Genomic DNA, 22399 nt, shown 5'->3' on the forward strand with positions numbered 1-22399 from the left:
GACCCCTCCAAATTTATGAAACAGCAAGACAGTGACAGGACGGATTTATTTCAAGGCTATAGCTATTCTGATCAGTAGATACGTACAATTGGTCAACACAATCACCTGATCAGAAAAAGTAACTATTATTTAGATAATTAGAGGATAATTTAACCGGGTGTGGCCTGATATAGCTCAGACCCTTTTGATATAATATGTTGAGTACATTATGTACACATGACCAGTTAGAGACTTTTTTTTTATAATACAATGCTGATCCCTGAGATACTCCACTAGTGACAGTGACCCAATCTGAGTGTGTACCATTAATAATCACCCTCTATTTTCTATCATTGAGCCAGTTACTTACCCACATACAGACATTTTCTCCTAGTCTGAGCATTCTCATTTTATATACCAACCTTTAATGTGGTACAGTGTTGAATACTTTGGAGAAGTATATACGACATCTATTGATTCGCCGCTGTTTGATAATGTCATGGCGTGGTGTGGGTAGTAAACTTCACACCAAACACAAGAGGGTAGGGAAAAGGTACCAGGCTTGGAATCTAGGGAAAGGGAAAAGGTCACCACCTAGTGAATCTCTAAACCGAGCCCTGACTAATATCAGTATAAACATAAATAAATAAAGGGCCCTGGAAATAGTGTCAGAACAAAAGATGTCCTGTTCCTTCCCAGCTGAACGAACAGGAGACTCCCTTAGGCATACTACCAAATAACAGGGGAATACAACAAACAAGAAATAAGGAAAAGACACTTAACTCCGAAGTACTCTGAAGGAACTCAAAAGGATAAGCAACACAGCACTTCCACAACCAGGAAGGAGCTATCAACCGCATGGCATAATGGGTGAGACCAAACTAAATAGAGGAGTTGGAATGACCACTTAAGCTACACCTGAGAGAAGAGGTGTGGTCATACCCAGCAACAACACAGAAACAAGTGAAATTAAAGAGGCTGTCAGATCACATCACACGCAGCCAGTCTATTAGATCTTCTGACCTTTGTCACAGGAGAGACTGTGACATCAATTAGGATCGACCCAAACATCTGAAAGCGCTTATGCGTTTTTTGGGGTTCACCAACTACTACTGTAAATAAATTTTGAACTACTCGTCTGGGGTTAAACTTTTAACGGACATGACTAGAAATGGTTTGGATGTGTCAGTCTGGTCTGATGCGGCATTACAAGCTTTTTCTGCGGTGAAGGAATGTTTTGCTTCTGCTCCTATACTGGTGCAACCGGATGTGTCACAGCCATTCAATGTGGAAGTTGACGCATCCGAGGTAGAGGTAGGAGAAGTCTTGTTGCAGGGTCCTTCACCAAGTAAATGGCACCCATGTGCATTCTTCTCTAAGATACTCTTGGCTGCAGGAAGGAATTATGACGTGGGTAATAAAGAGTTGCTGGCCATTAAGTTGGCTTTTGACTAGTGGAGTCATTGGTTGGAAGGAGCAATTCATACCATTACTGCTCTTACTGATCACAAAAATCTGGCTTACCTGGAGTCGGCTAAACAACTGAACCCAAGGCAGGCCAGATGGTCATTGTGTTTTACCAGATTTTATTTCATCGTCACCTATCCCCCTGGGGTTAAGAACTTCAAGGCTGATGCTTTGTCATGCAGCTTTCCTGGGAGGGAGTAAGTCAGAAGATCCTGGTCCGATATTGTCTGAAGGGGTAGTTATATCGGCCCTATATCCCGACCTTGAGGCAGAGGTGTTGGAGGCCCACGGAGATGCATCGGATTCTTGTCCTCCAGGGAAGTTGTTTGTTCCTTATGAATTACGTCACATGGTGTTCAAGGAACATCACTGTATGGTTCTCCCAGGACACCCTGGGAGCAGATCCACTGTCAATCTCATTTTTCGTAGATTCTGTTGGCCGGGGTTGCGTAAGTGTGTTGAGGACTTTGTGTCTGCTTGCAGTACTTGTGCATGTGCTAAGGTGACACATACTAGGCCTTCCTGATCTTTACTTCTGTCACCTTGCCACTCTGTGGTGTCCTGATGCTGCTGCTACCTCAACACTATGTCACCTTGCCACTCTGTGTTCTCCTCATGCTGCTGCTGCCACCTCCACACTGTTACCTTGCCACTCTGTGGTCTCCTGATACTGCTGCTACCTCCACAATATGTCACCTTGCCACTCTGTGGCCTCCTGATGCTGCCACCACCTCCACACTCTGTCTTTGGGCCACTCTGTGGTATCCTCATTCTGATTTCACCTCACCTCTATGTAATAGGGCCACTCTTTGGACTTCTCATCCTGTTCCCACCCTCTCCACTTCATGACCGGACCATTAGTTAGCCATTTTGGCTTGGCTGACATCATCATTTATTTGACCCTTCTTCTGATCTGTCAGAAGGAAGGAAAAATGATACGCACAATGGATCCTGTCTGTGTAGCAGCTGTAAGGCCTGTATGGTCCCATCAGAATTGGCTTATGATTTGGTACCCAAAAGCAGGAGTGGGTACAAAACACAGAAGACATGCAAATATTCCATTCACGTGTCATCTCTGTTTTGGATCAACTCCTGTTTTTTTGGCATGAGCAATACTGATGGATTACTGACCAAATGCTGACCGAGTGAAGGCAGATGCTCCACAGACAGGATCCGATTTTTGTGGGTTATTGTTCTGATGGACCAGAGTAAGGTGAAAATAATCCACTCTGTCAGGGGGCTCTACTTCTATGTGGAATCAGATGACGGTGTAAAAGAAGTTAGATTCTTCTTGGCGCTAATATTTACCTGTAAGGCTAAGTTCATACTTGAGTTATTTGGTCAGTTTTGGCCCTGTCACTGCCCAAATAAGTGAAGTGTGCTGTGATTTTAAGAGCGACGCTTGTCATCTGCATGTCATAAAGACTCACAGTATTATTTCACTACCAAAGCAGACTCCTTATGTGTGTTACTGCAAGGCACAGTGTTCTAGACAACTATAAAGGCTCTTTGCAGCCAGGAAATAGACATTTTTTTTATGTAATATGCTGCAAATCTATTCTGATCAAACCAAATTTTTTCAAAAAATTTGACGAATCGGCAAATCAAATTTTTCAAAAATGTGCTCATCTCTAGTTATTAACATTATAATGAAATGTTGATGGCAATGTCCTTTAAAAAATACTGTAGACTTTATTCATAAGGAGAACTCTCCCCCTCTCTCTGTCTGCAGTAATTGACAGGATCCTGTTTATCAATGTATAGGGCTTAGGCAACAGTCCTAATCAATGAAGTAGATTTTATTAATTTTTTTATAGAGTACTTGGGGCTCCTTCACATATGTCTAATGATCCTGCTTAGTTTCTCTCCATTGTAGTAAAACACCAGAGAGAAACTAAAGCTTGGCTTGATCCCATAGTTTTGCATAATAATTGATAATTCCGTAATATACTGTATATCCAATGCATCAGTTGTATTGCCAGATGTCAAACAGCATTGAACAGAAAAATGCTACTTGCTATGGTTTTCTGGCCAGTGCTTAAAATCTTTAGACATAGTTTGATCTGTGCACTAAGTGCAAGTACACACATGTATCGGTTGTGGCACTGCAAAAAAAAAAGTGGGCAGACATAGCTGATGCATGTTCACCCATTCTTATCTTGATGGACAAACACTGTTTTCAAATTTACTTTACTGTTTTTTGTATATTCTCTTTAGAATATATTTAATGGCAAACAAAACATTGGTATACGTAACTAGGCACATCAAGGTTTTCCACAACATTAAACTACTCTTACCGTATTTCAGCATAATATAGCACAAAAGTACTGCTTCACAGAATGCAATAAACTGAATGTAATGTGGGGTATAATTAATTGTGAGAGTGACAGTGGGCTAAGTAACACGTTAGTGAATGGAAACATTTTATCAGAAATTGCCTTTTTAATGAAATCCTGAAGTGACATTTGAGACAAATTTCTACAAATACATTGTTCAAAAAGAGAAATACAAGGGCTTGTGGTAAGCAATTTAAGAAGCTATTACTATGTAAAGAGACATGATTCAATAATCTTACTTCCCAGTCTTTTTTTTATTGCACTAAAAGGATAAATCAACAGCATAGTGCATAGGAAGTGAAAATATCAGACACCTTGTTATGTGTAGGAGCTTCTTAATAAAAACAGAACCATGTGTTTTCAGCATAATATGCATATTCCAGTTTACATTGCAATTTTCTCCTTTGGAAATTACTACGGTATCTCACAAAAGTGAGTACACCCTTCACATTTTTGTAAATATTTGATTATATCTTTTCATGGGACAACACTGAATACAGTACATGATACTTTGCTAAAATGTAAAGTAGGCAGTGTATAGCTTGTATAAAAGTGTAAATTTGGTGTGCCCTCAAAATAACATAACATTAATGTCTAAACCACTGGTGACAAAAGTGAGTACACCCCTAGGTGAAAATGGCTAAATTGTGCCCAATTAGCCATCGTCGATCAAAGAAGTTAAGTGCACTTGCTCAGTGTCATAGACGTATGAGTGCTGCCAGAATTGCTGCAGAGGTTAAAGAGGTAGGGGTCAGACTGTCAGTGCTCATACCATACGCCACACTGCATCAAATTGGTCTGCATGGCTGTCATACCAGAAGGAAGGCTCTTCTAAAGATTGCTGAAGACAAGCAGACTAAGGCTATGGATTACTGGAACCATGTCCTGTGGTCTTATGAAACCAAGATAAACTTATTTGGTTCAAATGGTGTTTAACATGTGTGGCGGAAACTAGGTGAGGATTGCAAAGACAAGTGTGTCTTGCTTACAGTCAAGTATGGTGGTGGGAGCATCATGATTTGGAGCTGCATGAGTGCTGCTGGCTGTGGGGAGCTACAGTTCATTGAGGGAACCATGAATGCCAACATGTACCGTGAGATCAAACAAAAAACAATTTTTTCTAATGCATTATGTGTTATTATATATGTGAATATGTTTGTATTAGAAATGTATAACTGATATGGGGAATGAGGAATTTTGCTATGTTATAATCATGTGAATCGAGGTCGTGGTAACGCCCACATTAACTTGAAAAAGAAGCAATCTGGATGAGTCCACAGGTGCTCCTGATGAAGCGGAGGCAAAACCCAGGTTGGGCTTTTGATGAGAGAACGTGCACATTTTATACGATTCCCTCCCTTTGGAAACTGGGCCGCAGGGGAGTATTCCAAAATGATAACGACCCCAAACACACTGCTAGGGTAAAGGTGCTGGACTGGCCAAGCATGTCTCCAAACCTAAACCCTACTGAGCATCCTTGGAGCATCCTCAAACAGAAGGCAGAGGAGTACATGGTCTCTAACATCCACCAGGTGGAAGAGGATTCCAGTGGCAATTTGTGAAGCCCTAGTGAACTCCATGCCCAAGAGATTTAAGGCAGTGCTGGAAAATAATGGCGGCCACAAAAAATATTGACACCATGGGCACAATTTGGCCATTTTCACTTAGGGGTGTACTCACTTTTGTTGACAGCAGTTTAGACATTAATGGCTGTTTGTTATGTTATTTTGAGGGCACAGCAAATTTAGACTGTTATACAAGCTGTAGATAGACTACTTTCACTGTATCAAAGTGTAATATTTTCAGTAAAATATATATCTCCATAAAAAGATATAATAAAATATTTACAAAAATGAGAGGGGTGTAGTCAATTTTGTGAGATACTGTATATTAAAAACTAAATATTCAAATGTTTAGCCTATAATTAAATGCACAACATATTGCATACAGATTGTTAGGTCCTACACCTTTATTCTAAATAATACTCAAAATACAGAAATTTACAGCCCTTGCTGCATCTGTCAGTGTGAAATTCAAGAATTATATACTGCTGTTATATTCTGTTAGTAAAAAAACCCACCCCTTTTGGGGCAGAGTACTTAATATTGCAGCCTTTGCTGCATCTGTGATTGTTAAACACAAGCTTGAAATACTTCTTTAATTTTCTTAGTTTTAAAAAACACCCATTTTTGTCAATACCCTCCATCTTGGGCCCCTTCTGCATTAGTAAGTATACAAATTAAGCCAGAAATACAGCTATAATTTTCTGGGTTTTAAAAAACACCCTTTTTGGGCAAAAAACTCAATTTTACAGCACTTGCTGCGTCTTTGATTGTTAAAAACAAGTTTGAAATATTTCAATCATTTTCTGGGTTTTAAAACACACCAATTTTTGGAAATACCCTCCATCTGGGGCCTCTGCTGCATTAGTCAGTGTGCAATTTAAGCTAGAAATACAGCTTTAATTTTTAGGGTTGCAAAAAACACCCTTTTTGGGCAAAATACTTAATTTTACAGCCCTTGCTGCATCTGTATTTGTGAAATTCAAGCGTTATATACTGCTGTCATATTCTTTTATTATAAAAACATCTATTTTGGGGCAAAGTACTTAATATTGCAGCCTTTGCTGCATCTATGGTTGTTAAAAACAAGCTTCAAATACTTCTATAATTTTCTGGGTTTAAAAGAACACCCATTTACAGCTACACGCACAAGTGAAACACCTTCCTTAGGTGCGAGTAGGCGACAGAACCTTCAGCTGTATTTGGTCAGGCCTAATGCAGCTCTATGAATGGTAAGGCCAGAACAAGTACAGGCGATAGTAGATTGGGTTGCGGACAGTGCCTCCGGTTCCTTTACATTGTCTCCAAACCTAGTCTCCAGCTGAAAGATCAGAGTTGGCACCTGCAGCCGATGTCCATCAGTCTTTCACCCCCTTGCAAATCAGCCAAGCAGTCTGAGCCCCAAGTCATGCAGCAGTCTCTCCTGCTTTTGATGACTTTGCTAGCAGGGTTTCCCAGGGACATCCACCTAGCCCTGCCCCAGAAGTGGAAGATATTGAGTGCACTGATGCCCAACCACTTATGTTTCAAGATGAATACATGGAAGGACCACCGCAGCACGTCTCGGATGATGACAAAACACATGTGCCAACTGCTGTGGCTTTCGAAAGTGTGCAAACCGACAAGGAAGGCAGGGGTGAAGAATGGGTGGAAGATGATGTGGAGGACGATGAGGTCCTCGACCCCACATGGAATCAAGGTCATGCGAGTGACCTGTGTAGTTCAGAGGAAGATGCGGTGGTCGCACAAGAGCCACCAGCACAGCAGAAGAGGGAGCAGGGTGCAAAAGCGGAGCGGCCGTCCCCTAGACAGTACGCCTGCTACTGCCCACCGCAGCAAGGGACCAAGCACACCAAATCCAGCTCCAAGAAGTTCCCTTGCGTGGCAGTTCTTCAGACAATGCGCTGACGACAAGACACGAGTGGTTTGCACGCTGTGCAATTAGAGCCTGGAGCGAGGCATAAATGTTGTCAACCTGAGCACAACCTGCATGACCAGGTATCTAAGTGCAAAGCACGAGCTGAAGAGGAGTAGATACCTAAAAAAACAAGAAAGGTCTCTGACTCCTCCTGCTTTCTCTTCTGCTGCAGTCTCGCCCTCTTCATCCACCTCTGGAGTGACAGTGCCACCTGCCACCCTGCAAACAGAGGATCTGCCAGCAACACCACCACCTGGGTCACCAAGCATCTCCACAATGTCCCACGGAAGCGTTCAGCTCTCCATCTCCCAAACTCTGGAGTGGAAGAGGAAGTACCCCACTACTCACCTGCGAACACTGGCCCTGAATGCCAGCATTTAAAAATTACTGTCCTTTAAAATGCTGTCATTCTGTCTGGTGGAGACGAAGCGTTTTAAAAGCCTTATGGTGGTGGCTATCCCACAGTATGTCGTGCCCAGCCGCCACTACTTTTCCAGGCATGCCATCCCTTCCCTGCACAACCAAGTGGGGGACAAAATCAGGTGTGCACTGCGCAAAGTCATCTGTGGCAAGGTCCACCTAACTACCGATACGTGGACCAGTAAGCACGGTCAGGGACGTTATATCTCCATAACAGCACACTGGGTAGATGCAGTGGCAGTTGGGCCTGAGGCGGATAGCAGTTTGGCGCATGTCCTTCCACCACTGATGATTGCAGGGTGCTTCAGTTTGCCTCCTGTTGCTTCCTCCTCCTACTCCGCTTCCTCATCCTCTACCGGCTCCTCATCCCGTCAACGTAACACCTTCACCACCAACTTCAGCACAGCCAGGGGTAAACGACAGCAGGCAGTTTTAAAACTTATCAGTTTGGGGGACAAACCCCACACGGCGCAGGAGCTGTGGACGGGCCTTGAACAACAGACCGATGAGTGGTTGGCGCCAGTGAGCCTCAAGCCCGGACTGGTGGTGTGCGATAATAGGCAAAATCTCGTAGCAGCTCTGGCACTAGCCGGTTTGACGTACATCCCTTGCATGACGCATTTGCTGTATTTGGTGGTGCAGAGGTTCCTTAAAAATTACCCCGATATGTCAGAGCTGCTGCATAAAGTGTGGGCCGCTTTCGGTGTTCTCACCCTGCTGCTGCTTGCCTGTCAGTGCTGCAGCGTAACTTTGGCCTTCTGGCTTACCGCCTCATATGCGATGTGCCCACAAGGTGGAACTCTACCTTGCACATGCTGGCCAGCAGGCGATAGTAGAGTTTCAGCTGCAGCACGCACGGGTGAGTCACGCTGTGGAACAGCACCACTTCACCACCAATGACTGGGCCTCCATGTAAGACCTGTGTTCCTTGTTGCGCTGTTTCGAGTACGCCACCAACATGGCCAGTGCCGATAACGCCAATCTCATCGTTACTATCCCACTTCTGTGCCTCCTTGAAAAAACGCGGCTGGCGATGATGGAAGAGGATGTGGCACAAGAGGAGGAGGAAGAGGGATCATTTCATAGGGTTTCCGGCCAGTCATTAACAAGTGGCTCTGAGGGTGGGCTCCTTCACCCACAAAAGCCAGGTACACAATTGTCCAGCCAGGGCACAGTTCTGGAGGATGACGAGGTGGAGGATGAGGAGGAGGAGATGGAGAAGGAGGAACCGTGTTCAGAGCAAGGTGGCACCCAAACCAGCTCATTGCCATCACTGGTGCATGGCTGGGGGAATAAAGAAGACACAGATGATACACCTCCCACAGAGGACAGCTTTTCGTTGCCTCTGGGCAGCCTGGCACACATGAGCGATTACATGCTGCAGTGTCTCTGCACTGACTGCCAAGTTGCCCACATTCTAACTTGTGCTGATTACTGGGAGGCCACGCTGCTGGATCCCCATTACAAGGACAACGTACTGTCCTTAATTCCATCACTGGAGTGTGATTGTAAGATGAGCAAGTACAAGCGCACGCTGGTAGACGCACTGCTGGTGGCATTCCCACCTGACAGCGGGGGCACTGTGGAAGCACAAGGCAAAGGCAGAGGAGGAGGAAGAGGCCACCAACACAGCTGGGGCACCACCAGCACCTCAGAAGGCAGGGTAGCATGGCCTAAATGTGGAAAAGCTTGTCCAATGTGGACAAGCTCACGTTCATTAAAATAAACCAGGCATAGATCCCACAGGATTTGTCCGTACCTTGTGCAGAATAGACATGTATACCGGCCTTAACCAGCCATTGTTATACTACAGCGCAATTGCTCATTGTTGTTTTTTTTAAGTGTACCCTAATAAAAAATAAAAAAATAAATTTAAACCAAAAACCAGTGTTGGCTACCTCGTCGTCATCCACCGTGGCTTTCACCTACACCGCTACGTCCACCGCCTCCTCAAACTCCTACTCCATATGGGCCTCCACCTCATAAATCAAGTTAATTTTTTTTATTTGTACGTTGTACCTATTTTATTTTATTTTATGTCATTTCACTAATTTGTCTGTTTTTGGGTGTGGTATACCCCTGCTCTACCTAGTAGACAGGTAACATTTCACTAATTTGTCTTTTATATATTCGGGTGGAATTCATCACTTTTTGGGTGTGATAAACCCCAGCTGTACCTAGTAGACAGGTAAAAACATTTCAATAATTTGTTTGTTACATTTTCTGTTGAAATTCACAAATTTTTCGTTGTGATATACCCCTGCTCTACCTAGTAGACAGGTAACATTTCACTAATTTGTCTGTTACATATTGGGGTGTAATTCACCAATTTTTGTGTGTTATAATCCTGCTTTATCTAGTAGACAGGTAACATTTCACTAATTTGTCTGTTACATATTCGGGTGAAATTCACCAATTTTTGGGTGTGATATACCATTGCTATATCTAGTAGACAGGTAAAAAAAAAATCATACATTTTTCAGTTACATTCTTGGGTGACATTCTACAATTTTTGCCGTGAATAAACCCCTTCTCTGCATAGGTGAAAGGGACCAACATTTTTTTAAAATCATCTGTTCCATTGGTGGGTGACATTAACCCATTTCTGGCAATGAAAAACCCCTGCTCTGCATAGGTGACAGGGAATTAAATTCATCTTTAATTGGCCCTTTAATTTTTTTTATCTTTATGCTTTAATAATTTGTCCCACATTTCAGCTCGATCACATTGCAGCCATTGACCTCCCTTGGATGTGGTGTCCCTTTCTCATGCTCTCTCTCTGGCGTGGAACCCTGATTCGCCAATAACCGTAGTCAACATGGTAGGCTCAGAAAAGAACATCGAAAGTTGAAAGAGAAGATATCCAAATGGATCGTGGACATCATGGGGACATGCGATCATGCAGAAGTTATCTAGGGTCAACAGTTAACGTTTCCAAATCCCAAATACCCCAGTGTCATTCCCTATATTTTTTTTATTAATCATTCCAATAACAGGGCATCTTAAGAGTCCTGTATTGGTATTTATCATCACTGCCTCCCTGAGTCGGGAGTGGGTAATTGCAGCGCTCCCCCTCCTTTGCTTCAATTCTTCCGTTTTAATAGCTTCTCCCACATTTACGCTCAATCACAATTAAATTTCATCCATTGATCTCCCTTGGATGTGGTCTCTCTTTCTCACGCTCCCTCTCCCACGTGGAGCCCTGATTCGCCGCTAACCTTCTAGTCATTTTGTGTCTGTCCCTTTACCCTAGCAGTCACAGCAGTGCCTTTTTACTATTCTAACTCTTGCAATCCAGTTATGCCTACCATGCCTCCCCTCTAGTCACTTCACAATGTTTGTCACTAGAGATGAGCAAAGTATTGGAAAATTTGATTAGGCAGCTTCGCCGAATTTCATCAAGAAATTTGATTTGTTACAAATACTGTTGAGCGAATCAATGTATCCGAAGTGGATAAGCCAAATTTCATCGTACTTAGTGGTAATGCATACATTTTTCCTAAAATGGTAAAATGGTGACTAAAATTAAAAAAATTATACTCACCTTATCCACTTTATAACAGAGATGCCACCCGCTCCTGTCTTGATTGATAAAACCCCGCCAAAGTGATGACATCACTGCACACGGCCAGTATGATCAAACTTTTGTACTGTTCCAGTGCCAGCAACAAAGAGGTATCTGGCGCTTAAAAAACTCTTTTGTAAATGTTGAAATCATATAGTTTTGTCAAGTTTTGATGTAGTTTTGTGAGCCAAACTCGAAAGTTGTTCCAAAACAAAGGAGATAAATCAATTATTTTTATTATACTTTTCCTTCATTTTGCATTTACTGTTGGCTGAAAAACTGTATGTGGGATTCTAGCTGGAAATCTGCAAGTTTTGACTTCATTTGCCACTACTTTGTGGAAATGGTGATTATTAAGTTTTATAAGAGCAATGTGTGATGACAGAGGTAAAGGTTTATTAGCATATTGCATGTTTTTGCAAGTAAAAAGTAAATATAAATGTGAATAGGTTTTTCCAAAATCCCATTCACATAGGAAAGAAATTATAAATTTGAAATTGTAATACATACCTCATCATCAAAAATGATGCAAGTTTTGCCCACACAGTTTTTAGTGTTTTTTAGGTATAGTACAGAGCATTATATTGCCATTATGAATAAAAAAATCTGTATAATTTTAGACTAGTATCAGTAATAAAACATAAGTAGTACAAAAGTAGTACATAAGTAGTACTGAAATAAGGAGTCCAAAAATAGAAAGTAAACCTACTGATGTACATATTACTGCAGATAATAGTCCAAGATCATAGTGACAGATTCCCTTACAGACTTTATTCCCTTACAGACCTACTCTCCAAAGGGGGCCCACCAAAGTGGCCTAAGGTCTCATTTATGGCTGTAGAAATTGCTCCTCCTACAATATTCCTGTGCAAAATGAAAAACTGAGCACAACACAAATCTAATTTATGACATCCATTAAGTGTTCAAATCTGTCTTTTAAAGATTAAATAAAAAAATAAAGAGCCTTAGTAGTAAAATACTAATAGTAGTATTTATTTATCCTCTGTTAGTGCCTTTCAGAAAATCACGTTCTTCTCCTTTAGGTTTTATCTAAACATCTCTTCATGAAGGAATATTATATCCAAACTATAATGTTTATTGTGTGTTCATATGGCTACATAAAACAGACAAATTCACAAATATATGACAAATATTCTACCAAATATTTGTGAAATATTGCAAATTTGAATATTGCCCCTGCCGCTCATCACTACAGTTCATCAGAAAACTAAAATGGCAAGAAGAATATATACAAATGAATGATAAACCATGAGGGAATTCACAGGAGTAGATTATAGTTTGTATTTCCATTAAATAACTAGTGCAGAGAGGGTAATAATAGCAAAGCTTTGTATAAATCAAGCTACTGGTGATCTGGCATTTATTACAGTCTGTGAACCAAATGAGTGCTCTGTTTCACTATTACAGCTGCTAGAGAGATCTATAAGAAATAGTGAAGCTCTATGTTCTTGTTGCTATCTTATCTTTACATGACCCCTGCTGCACCATTCATTTTTTGTCTATTGCTATTTTTCTTATTACTGGTTTGAATAAAAGTTATATGTAATGTCAGACATCCCAGTGGTTTGTCACATGAATACTGTATCTGGAAAATATCTTGTAGAATATGGTTTATGTCTTCCCAGTAGGGAACCAGTTTTGGGCAGTGCCAACGCATATGAATCATATCTGCTCCCCTATTGGCGAATCTCAGGCATTTTTCTGTGAAAATATGTCTGATCATGACAGCATGTTATGAACATAGTAGATCATATGCAGTGTGTATAGCTGAGCAAATTGGTGCATATTAATACTCAGTGGGTGAGACTTATCAAATCTGGCACAAATGACAATTGGCTCAGTTGCCCATAACAATCATCTTGCCCCTTTCAATTTATTTAAAAAAATAAAGCACTGTAAAATGAAAGTTGGAATCTGATTTGTTGCTAGGGGTAACTAAGCCAGTTTTCCTTGGCACCAGTTTTGATAAATCTTCCCCAATGTGTTTAAAGAAAAATATCAATTTGTGCATCCCATTGCTTAAAGTAAATCAAAATTCTATGCAGTTTAGACAATGTCCCCTGATAGTCCCACACTTCACTAAGTGCTCAAATATACCAGAGCACTCCAATCCAAACCTCTTTTATTTCACATGGACATAGTGGTAATAATATTTAGCTATATAAAAATAAAAAATAAATTGCCTCTTAACTGTGCAAACATGTGTTTAATTTCTCAATCATTTAAACACAAAAAATAAATAGTTGTAAAAATATAGTGCAATCTAAATAGAAAAAAAAAAACATCACTTCTTTGTATAATCCTACACTTGCTATATCATATAGAATGTTGGATACAATTTAAAGGGGATGATTTGTCAAAAGTGGTGTAAAGGAATACTGGCTTAGTTTCCCATGGCAAAAAAATCTGATTCCTCCTTTAATTTTCCACAGTACCTCTGAAAAATAAAAGGTGGAATTGTATTGGTTCATATGGGCAGCTTATCCAGTTTTTTTTTTACCTCAGTTTTGATAAATCTCCACCAAAGGGCTCAGTAATAAGCCCTCCATCTAAAAAAGAGTAAATATTATAACAGGAGACCTGACTGATTTCCAAACAGTTACATAAATATTTTTATAAATCCCGCCCTCCGCCCAGCTAGATGCTGAAACTCTGCCACCCAAAAATACTCTCTAAAATCACCACCCCCTCATGTTTTAAACTTGTCTTCTATCTTACCAATAAGAAATCATATAGGATACCCTCTAATAACATAGATATAAAATCTGGGATCAAAATAGGGGTGTTAAGTGGAAAAAGGAGCTGGGAAAGATTAATCATCTTTAGAACCATAGCTCTTTTCTTGATTAAGATCAGAAGACCCCTCCACCCTCTCAGCTTATTTCTAGCAGATTCTAAAATAGGAAAAAGATTCAGATGAATATAACCCAACAAAGGAAGGAGAGATCACCTGGTCTTGAGTCAAAAGAGGATATATTTTCCAAGGCACTTTTACCCCAAAATCTTTCAAACATGTATACAACTACATATACCTTATGATAGGCCTATTCTACATTTTGCAGCAATGCCATTTTCCCCAAGTGCAAATAGACTTCCAGTGGGTCCATCACAAGAGCAAACAAAAGTGGCAACAAAGAACAGCCTGGCATTGTTACATAGAATAACTGGAAAAACTCAGAGGCAACTCCCTTGATAGTAATTCAAGCACTAGCCCCATCAAAAAGTAACTGAACCCAACTACAGAATGTTCTCCCAAAACTCAACTTAATCAAAACTGCTTGAAGAAATTTCAACTTGATACATTAAAAAGTGTTGACTATATCAAGGAAAACCACCACTTGGTCCTCTCCATTTTCAGGGTGAATCTGCATACACAAATTCAGCCTTCTAATATTTTCAAGGGCCTACCATGGTTCTTCTGAACCAAGATCCCTATAAAATCACACAAATAGAGTATAATCCATCAGAATACCACTGTGATAGGGTTTTAATATTCATAATATAGATAGTGCAATATGCATTTTACAAAAGCTCTAAAAACATTTATTTTGTTCTTATAGAATAAGATGGAAGCAAATAATTGAAAGATGAAAACTGAATAATAATATAATAGATCTAAATAAATGTAAAGTATAAATAGATTGAAAAAATGTGATCAGATTTCTGCAAACTATCTAAATCAACTACTATACATACAAAAATATACAAACCTGTCTGTTACTGTTCTCCAGCTTCTGTACAAGATTATCCCACCTCTTAGCAAAGTCGTCTAACCTTGCATCATGTTTCTGAGATACTGCTGTATTTTTCAAAGCGTAAAGGAGATCCTGACTTAGAGAGTACAGTGTTTCCATTGACTTCTTTTTAATTTCTATTTCTCCTTTCAAGATCTGTCAAAAAAGATTTCATTATTATAACATAAGTTTAATTATTTTAATACTTTATGTTTAAGCTTAAAAATATTTTATTCCAAAATAGCGGGGGGGGGGGGGGGGGGGGGAATGCTAATTTCATTGATGTTAGGCAAGCAATCCTGCCTAGAATTTTTTAGTTGATTTAGCAGCTTATTGTACAGTGGAGCTTCATCATTTGCAGCATCTGAAACGTATATAGACAACTGTGAAAACAACAGCTCATCTCATACTTGCTAGAATAAGAGGAAAATTAGGAGGATCAAGTATATCTGGTTAGACACTACTTTAAATTCAGTTAATTGAATTTAAAAGGGGTTGTGTCACTTCAGCAAATAATATTTATTATGTGGAGGAAGTTAATACAAGGCTTTTACCAATGTATTGGTATTATCCATATTATCAATATTGCCATATCGCCTTTGCTGGCTGGATTCATTTTTCTATCACATTATACTGTGATCGTTTTCATGGTAACGACCACCCTGCAATCCAGCAGCAGTGGCCATGCTTGCATGCTATAGGAAAGTGCTGGCTTCTCTGGTAGCCGGGACTGCGGGAGCTCACATAGGCTGGTGCTTTTTCCTATAGTGTGCAAGCACAACCACTGCTGCTGGATTGCAGGGTGGTTGTAACCATGGAAACAAACAGCTTATAATGTGATGGAAAACTGAATTAAGCCAGAAAAGGAAGTAATATGGATAATAACTATATATTAGTAAGTGCCTTGCATTAACTTTCTCTACATGATAAATTACACTTTCTAAAGTGAGACAACCATGAAGGGAACCATTTTAAGTTGAATATTCAACCATTATTCAACCATTTTTTTCAAGCAATGCATTATCATTTTCTGAAACCATCCATATACAGGTTTAAAGCATAATATGCTGACTGACTCCTTCACCAGTTAGTGAACGGGGTTGAGCCACGCCCAGGCCAGTGATAATAATGGTGATGTCACTGGACCTGCGAGAAACAGCGATTAGGCTTCAGCGCTACAGAAGGCATTGCTGCCTTCTCAAAAAGATACTTTTAGAATTCACATTGTGTTTGATAAAGGCTGTGAATCAGCCGAAACGTCACAACTTGTTGCACGTCTGTTCACTTGGCGGTTCCCATTAAAGGGATTTTTTATACCGGACATGCTGCCTCCATCTTCTTTTCTGGGACTTCTCAAAAAGTTGATCAGCAGAGGTCTCGGTTGTCGGACCTCTGCAGATCAGATGTTTATGATTTATCCTTTGGATAGATCATCAGTAATAAAAAGGTGTAGAACCCCTTTAATCTTTGTCTATCAATGGGATTTGGAGCTCTGTATGAGAAACCGAGACATATTAAAATATATTTTGAAATTCATCTTCCAAGAAATCAGAAACTGCATGGTGGGAACAATTGGAGATTTACTTTGAAGATCTTCTATAGTTAGTAGTGCTGAAAAAGAATAAAATAAGACAGCTAAGGAAAACTTACTGTTTTTCTTAAATTAATATTATTGTTTCTTTTGAAGAGTTTATAAATAGGGATGAGCGAACCCGAACTGTATAGTTCGGGTTCGTACCGAATTTTGGGGTGTCCGTGACACAGACCCGAACCTGGACATTTTCGTAAAAGTCCAGGTTCGGGTTCGGTGTTCGTCGCTTTCTTGGCGCTTCTTGAAAGGCTGCAAAGCAGCCAATCAACAAGCGTCATACTACTTGCCCCAAGAGGCCGTCACAGCCATGCCTACTATTGGCATGGCTGTGATTGGCCAGTGCAGCATGTGACCCAGCCTCTATTTAAGCTGGAGTCACATAGCGCCGCCCATCACTCTGCTCTGATCAGTATAGGGAGAGGTTGCAGCTGCGACATTAGGGTGAGGTTAGGCAGTGATTAACTCCTCCAAAAGACTTCATTCAGAGATCGATCTGCAGCTGTGGATGATTGAACTGCTGCTATTCAATTGCTCACTGTTTTTAGGCTGCCCAGAGCGTTTTTCAGTCACTTTTTTCTGGGGTGATCGGCGGCCATTTTGTGTCTTGTGGTGCGCCAGCACAAGCTGCCAACAAGTGCATTTAACCCTCAGTAGTGTGGTTGTTTTTTGGCTAAATCCTACATCAGGGTCAAGCTGCCACACCAAGTGCATTTAACCATCAATAGTCTGGTTATTTTTTGGCCATATACTACATCAGGGGCAAGCTGAGCCTGTCACCAAGTGCATTTAACCCTCAATAGTGCGGTTGATTTTTGGCTAAATCCTACATCAGGGTCAAGCTGTCACACCAAGTGCATTTAACCATCAATAGTCTGGTTATTTTTATGGCCATATACTACATCAGGGGCAAGCTGAGCCTGTCACCAAGTGCATTTAACCCTCAATAGTGCGGTTGTTTTTTGGCTAAATCCTACATCAGGGTCAAGCTGTCACACCAAGTGCATTTAACCATCAATAGTCTGGTTATTTTTTGGCCATATACGACATCAGGGGCAAGCTGAGCCTGTCACCAAGTGCATTTAACCCTCAATAGTGCGGTTGTTTTTTGGCTAAATCCTACATCAGGGTCAAGCTGTCACACCAAGTGCATTTAACCATCAATAGTCTGGTTATTTTTTGGCCATATACGACATCAGGGGCAAGCTGAGCCTGTCACCAAGTGCATTTAACCCTCAATAGTGTGGTTGGTCAAGCTGTCACACTAAGTGCATTTAACCATCAATAGTGTGGTTATTTTTTGGCCATATCCCAGTCTAATTCTGTCCATAAACGTATACCTGTCACCCAGCGCCTAAATAATAGGCCTCAAATTTGTAGTCTGCTAAATCTGTGGTTATTGCAGTGGCTGGGCGAGTTATTTAGTGTCCGTCAAAGCACAGTTTTTTTTCTGGGTTGAAATACAATTCCCAATTTAGCAATTCTCTAAATTAGTGGTTTCTGCTGTATCAGGCCTACTGTAAATTTATCCCTAAAAGGGAATGTTAGATTCAAGGTGCTGATAGGGTCATTCTCAATAATTTCACACACACGCTACTGTGCATATCCCAGTCTAATTCTGTCTGTAAACGTATACCTGTCACCCAGCGCCTAAATAATAGGCCTCAAATTTGTAGTCAGCTAAATCTGTGGTTATTGCTGTGGCTGGGCAAGTTATTTAGTGTCCGTCAAAGCACAGTTTTTGTTCTGGGTTGAAATACAATTCCCAATTTAGCAATTCTCTAAATTAGTGGTTTCTGCTGTATCAGGCCTACTTTAAATTTATCCCTAAAAGGGAATATTAGATTCATGGTGCTGATAGGGTCATTCTCAATAACTTCACACACACGCTACTGTGCATATACCAGTCTAATTCTGCCTGTAAACGTATACCTGTCACCCAGCGCCTAAATAATAGGCCTCAAATTTGTAGTCAGCTAAATCTGTGGTTATTGCTGTGGCTGGGCAAGTTATTTAGTGTCCGTCAAAGCACAGTTTTTGTTCTGGGTTGAAATACAATTCCCAATTTAGCAATTCTCTAAATTAGTGGTTTCTGCTGTATCAGGCCTACTTTAAATTTATCCCTAAAAGGGAATATTAGATTCAAGGTGCTGATAGGGTCATTCTCAATAACTTCACACACGCTACTGTGTATATCCCAGTCTAGGTGTCTTTAAAAAAAGGCCTGAATTTGAATTCAATACATTGGGCCAAATAATATTTTTGTTGTTGTGGTGAACGATAACAATGAGGAAAACATCTAGTAAAGGACGCGGACGCGGACATGGTCGTGGTGGTGTTAGTGGACCCTCTGGTGCTGGGAGAGGACGTGGCCGTTCTGCCACAGCCACACGTCCTAGTGTACCAACTACCTCAGGTCCCAGTAGCCGCCAGAATTTACAGCGATATTTGGCGGGGCCCAATGCCGTTCTAAGGATGGTAAGGCCTGAGTAGGTACAGGCATTAGTCAATTGGGTAGCCGACAGTGGATCCAGCACGTTCACATTATCTCCCACCCAGTCTTCTGCAGAAAGCGCACAGATGGCGCCTGAAAACCAAGCCCATCAGTCTGTCACATCGCCCCCATGCATACCAGGGAAACTGTCTGTATGAGCCTCAAGTTATGCAGCAGTCTCTTATGCTGTTTGAAGACTCTGCTGGCAGGGTTTCCCAAGGGCATCCACCTAGACCTTCCCCAGCGGTGAAAGACATAGAATGCACTGACGCACAACCACTTATGTTTCCTCATGATGAGGACATGGGAATACCACCTCAGCACGTCTCTGATGATGAAACACATGTGCCAACTGCTGCGTCTTTCTGCAGTGTGCAGACTGAACAGGAGGTCAGGGATCAAGACTGGGTGGAAGACGATGCAGGGGACGATGAGGTCCTAGACCCCACATGGAATGAAGGTCGTGCCACTGACTTTCACAGTTCGGAGGAAGAGGCAGTGGTGAGACCGAGCCAACAGCGTAGCAAAAGAGGGAGCAGTGGGCAAAAGCAGAACACCCGCCGCCAAGAGACTCCGCCTGCTACTGACCGCCGCCATCTGGGACCGAGCACCCCAAAGGCAGCTTCAAGGAGTTCAAGAAATTCCTCTGCCAGCTTCCGCAAAAGCAGAATGCAGCATTTCTCGAAGCAAGGCCTGGAAGTACTGCATTCTGACAGCCCTCTGTGATGGTGGTAACATTTCCGCCATTTTATGTTTGTACCGGGGGTCTAAGTACATTGCCACCCAGTACTGGTCCTTGCCCTTTATGATTTTTATACGGGGATCCTTCTTAAAACACTGGTGCATGAAGGCCCCCATTTGCACTAAACTGGAAGCGGTGGAGTGGCCTGGCTCCTGCTCATCACCCAGGATAATGTCAACCTCGTTCTCCTCCCTCCATCCACGGACAACACCAGGGATCCCAGAAACATTTAAGGCATGCTCTTCTGGCTCCTCCTCCGTCCCGGCAACATCCTCCTCTGTCTCCTCTTCAGACTCCTGTTATTGACTTGTCTCAGATGTAGTAGCCCCCCTGGGAATTCATCCAGCATTGCGACTTCCTTTTCTTTAAGCTTCTGCTCCTCGACGGCTTGATCAATGACACAACGCAATGCACGCTGCAGAAAGAAGGAGTAAGGTACTATGTCACTGGGGACGCCCTGGCTGCGACTGACCAGTTTGGTGATCTAATCAAATGGCCGCAGAAGTATGCATGCGTCGCGCATGAGCAGCCACTGGTGTGGTGGAAAAAAAACAAGCTCCCCAGAACCTGTCCTACAGCAGAGTTCGTACAGGTAGTCGTTAACTGCACGTTTTTGCTGGAGCAGCCTATCAAGCATATACAAGGTGGAGTTCCATTGTGTCGGGCAGTCACAAATCAGACATCTGATGGGCAGGTTGTGTCGCCGCTGAATGTCAGCAAGGCGAGCCATGGCCGTGTAAGATTTTCTGAAATGGCCAGAGATTTTCCTGGCCTGCCGCAAGACGTCCTGGGCCCCGGGGTATTTGGCAACGAATCGCTGCATGACTAAGTTCAGGATGTGTGCCATGCACGGCACGTGTGTCATTTTGCCCTGTTTTAGCGCGCTCAGCAGATTGGCACCAATGTCACACATCACTTTACCAACTGTCAAATTGAGCGGGGTTAGCCACTGATCTGCCTGTGACCGCAAAGCTGAAAGGAGTGCAGGATCGGTGTGGCTCTTGGCTTCCAGGCACAACAGACGCAGCACAGCATGGCAACATCTCACCTGGCACCTCAAATAGGTTCTGGGGATCTTGGGGGCTCAGCAGAAGAGACAGTAGCAGCAGAAAAGGAGGAGTCAGCCAAGGAGGAGAGGGAGGATGGAGTAGGAGGAGGAGAAGAAGAGGCAGGCCTGCATGCAATCCGTGGGAGTAACACCAAATCTACACGGGTGCCACAGGTTTCATGCTTGACGGCCGTGAGAAGGTTTACCCAGTGGGCAGTAAAAGTTATGTACCTTACCTGCCCGTATTTGCTAGACCACCTGTCTGTGATCAGATATATCTTGGCACCGACACGGTGTGCCAGAGATACATTCACTTGCCATTGAACGTGGCCATATAGCTCTGTGATGCCCTACTGGGAGAAATATTTCCTTCCAGGGACCTTCCATTGCTGTGTTCCAATGGCCGCAAATTTTCTAAAGGCCTCCGAGTCCACCAGTTTATATGGCAGTAGTTGGTGAGCTAGCAGTTCCGACAAGCCAGCGGTCAGCCGTTGGGCAAGAGGGTTATCCGGCATCACCATCTTTTTATGCTCGAACATTTGGGCCACGGAAGCCTGCCTTTTGCCAGATAAATGCGAGGATGGCACGGTGGAAGGTGGAGTGGAGGACAATTGGGAGGAGAGAGGAGAAGGAGAAGAGGCAGGACGTGTGGTTTTGTGGGTTCTGACGGCGTTGCTCGGTGATGGGAGGCCAGGTGCCTTCTTAAGGCAGTCGTCCCAAGGTGAGTGTTTGCTTACCGCGACTTATGCGTTGAAAGCAAAGGCTGCAGATGGCAACACTATTGTCAGCAGCGGACACATTAAAAAAAGCCCGCACTGCGGAGCCATGTGCCGGCATCCTGGGAGCACCAGATATGACCGTGCATGGTAGTTGGCTCGCTCCTGATACATTTGCAGTCTGCTTTTTGCCTCCTGTGCAATGTAAGTTCTGCCTGCTTCTCCTCTCTATCTGCTGCTCCGTCTCTCCCTCTGAACTCCCCTCCACTTCCTTTCTTGTGGTCACCCACGTGATGTCCATCGACACGTCATCATCGTCACCTTCCCCACCACTAACATTAGAGATCTCTGAGTAAGCAGCAACAGCGGGGACTAACCTCCTTGGGCTGATCTGGATACTGTTGTCAGACTACTGGGTGGTGGCCATTGCTACCTCCTCTTCCTGATCCGATGCCAAGAATGGCTGCGCATCGGAAATGTCTTGGAGTGGATCGGAAAATAATTCCTCTGACTCGAGTGGAGGGGATATGGTGGTGGAGGTGTTGGTGGTGGTGTCTTTGGGGGTGCACACAGCAGAGAGTGAAGAGGGTGCAGATAGAGAGGATGAGGAGGGTGCAGAAGTGGAAGGCTGAGTGAGCCATTCAACCAAGTCTGGTGCTTTCTTTGACGTAATGGCACGCACCTTTGGCAACTTCCCACTTAGGCTCTGGCCTGGTGCTCCTGCCCGACCCCTACCACCTCTGCGGAAGGGCCAGCCTCTTCCTCTGCCTGTCATTTTTTAAATGACCCTGTGACAAAAGTCTTCATAG

At 42.6% G+C, this 22399-nt stretch overlaps 1 protein-coding gene across 6 annotated transcripts in view; it reads right to left on the reverse strand.

Moving 5' to 3' along the window:
* DMD (dystrophin) overlaps positions 1-22399 on the reverse strand; it is a 3186583-nt gene that overhangs the window by 2063468 nt on the left and 1100716 nt on the right. For all 6 annotated transcript variants that reach the window (XM_044284724.1, XM_044284721.1, XM_044284723.1 and 3 more), the window contains one exon: positions 14979-15158. In XM_044284724.1, coding sequence (XP_044140659.1) covers positions 14979-15158 — 180 coding nt within the window. The remainder of the gene's footprint in view (positions 1-14978; positions 15159-22399) is intronic.

Source organism: Bufo gargarizans, chromosome 3, assembly GCF_014858855.1.
Source record: "Bufo gargarizans isolate SCDJY-AF-19 chromosome 3, ASM1485885v1, whole genome shotgun sequence".
NCBI lineage: Eukaryota > Metazoa > Chordata > Amphibia > Anura > Bufonidae > Bufo > Bufo gargarizans.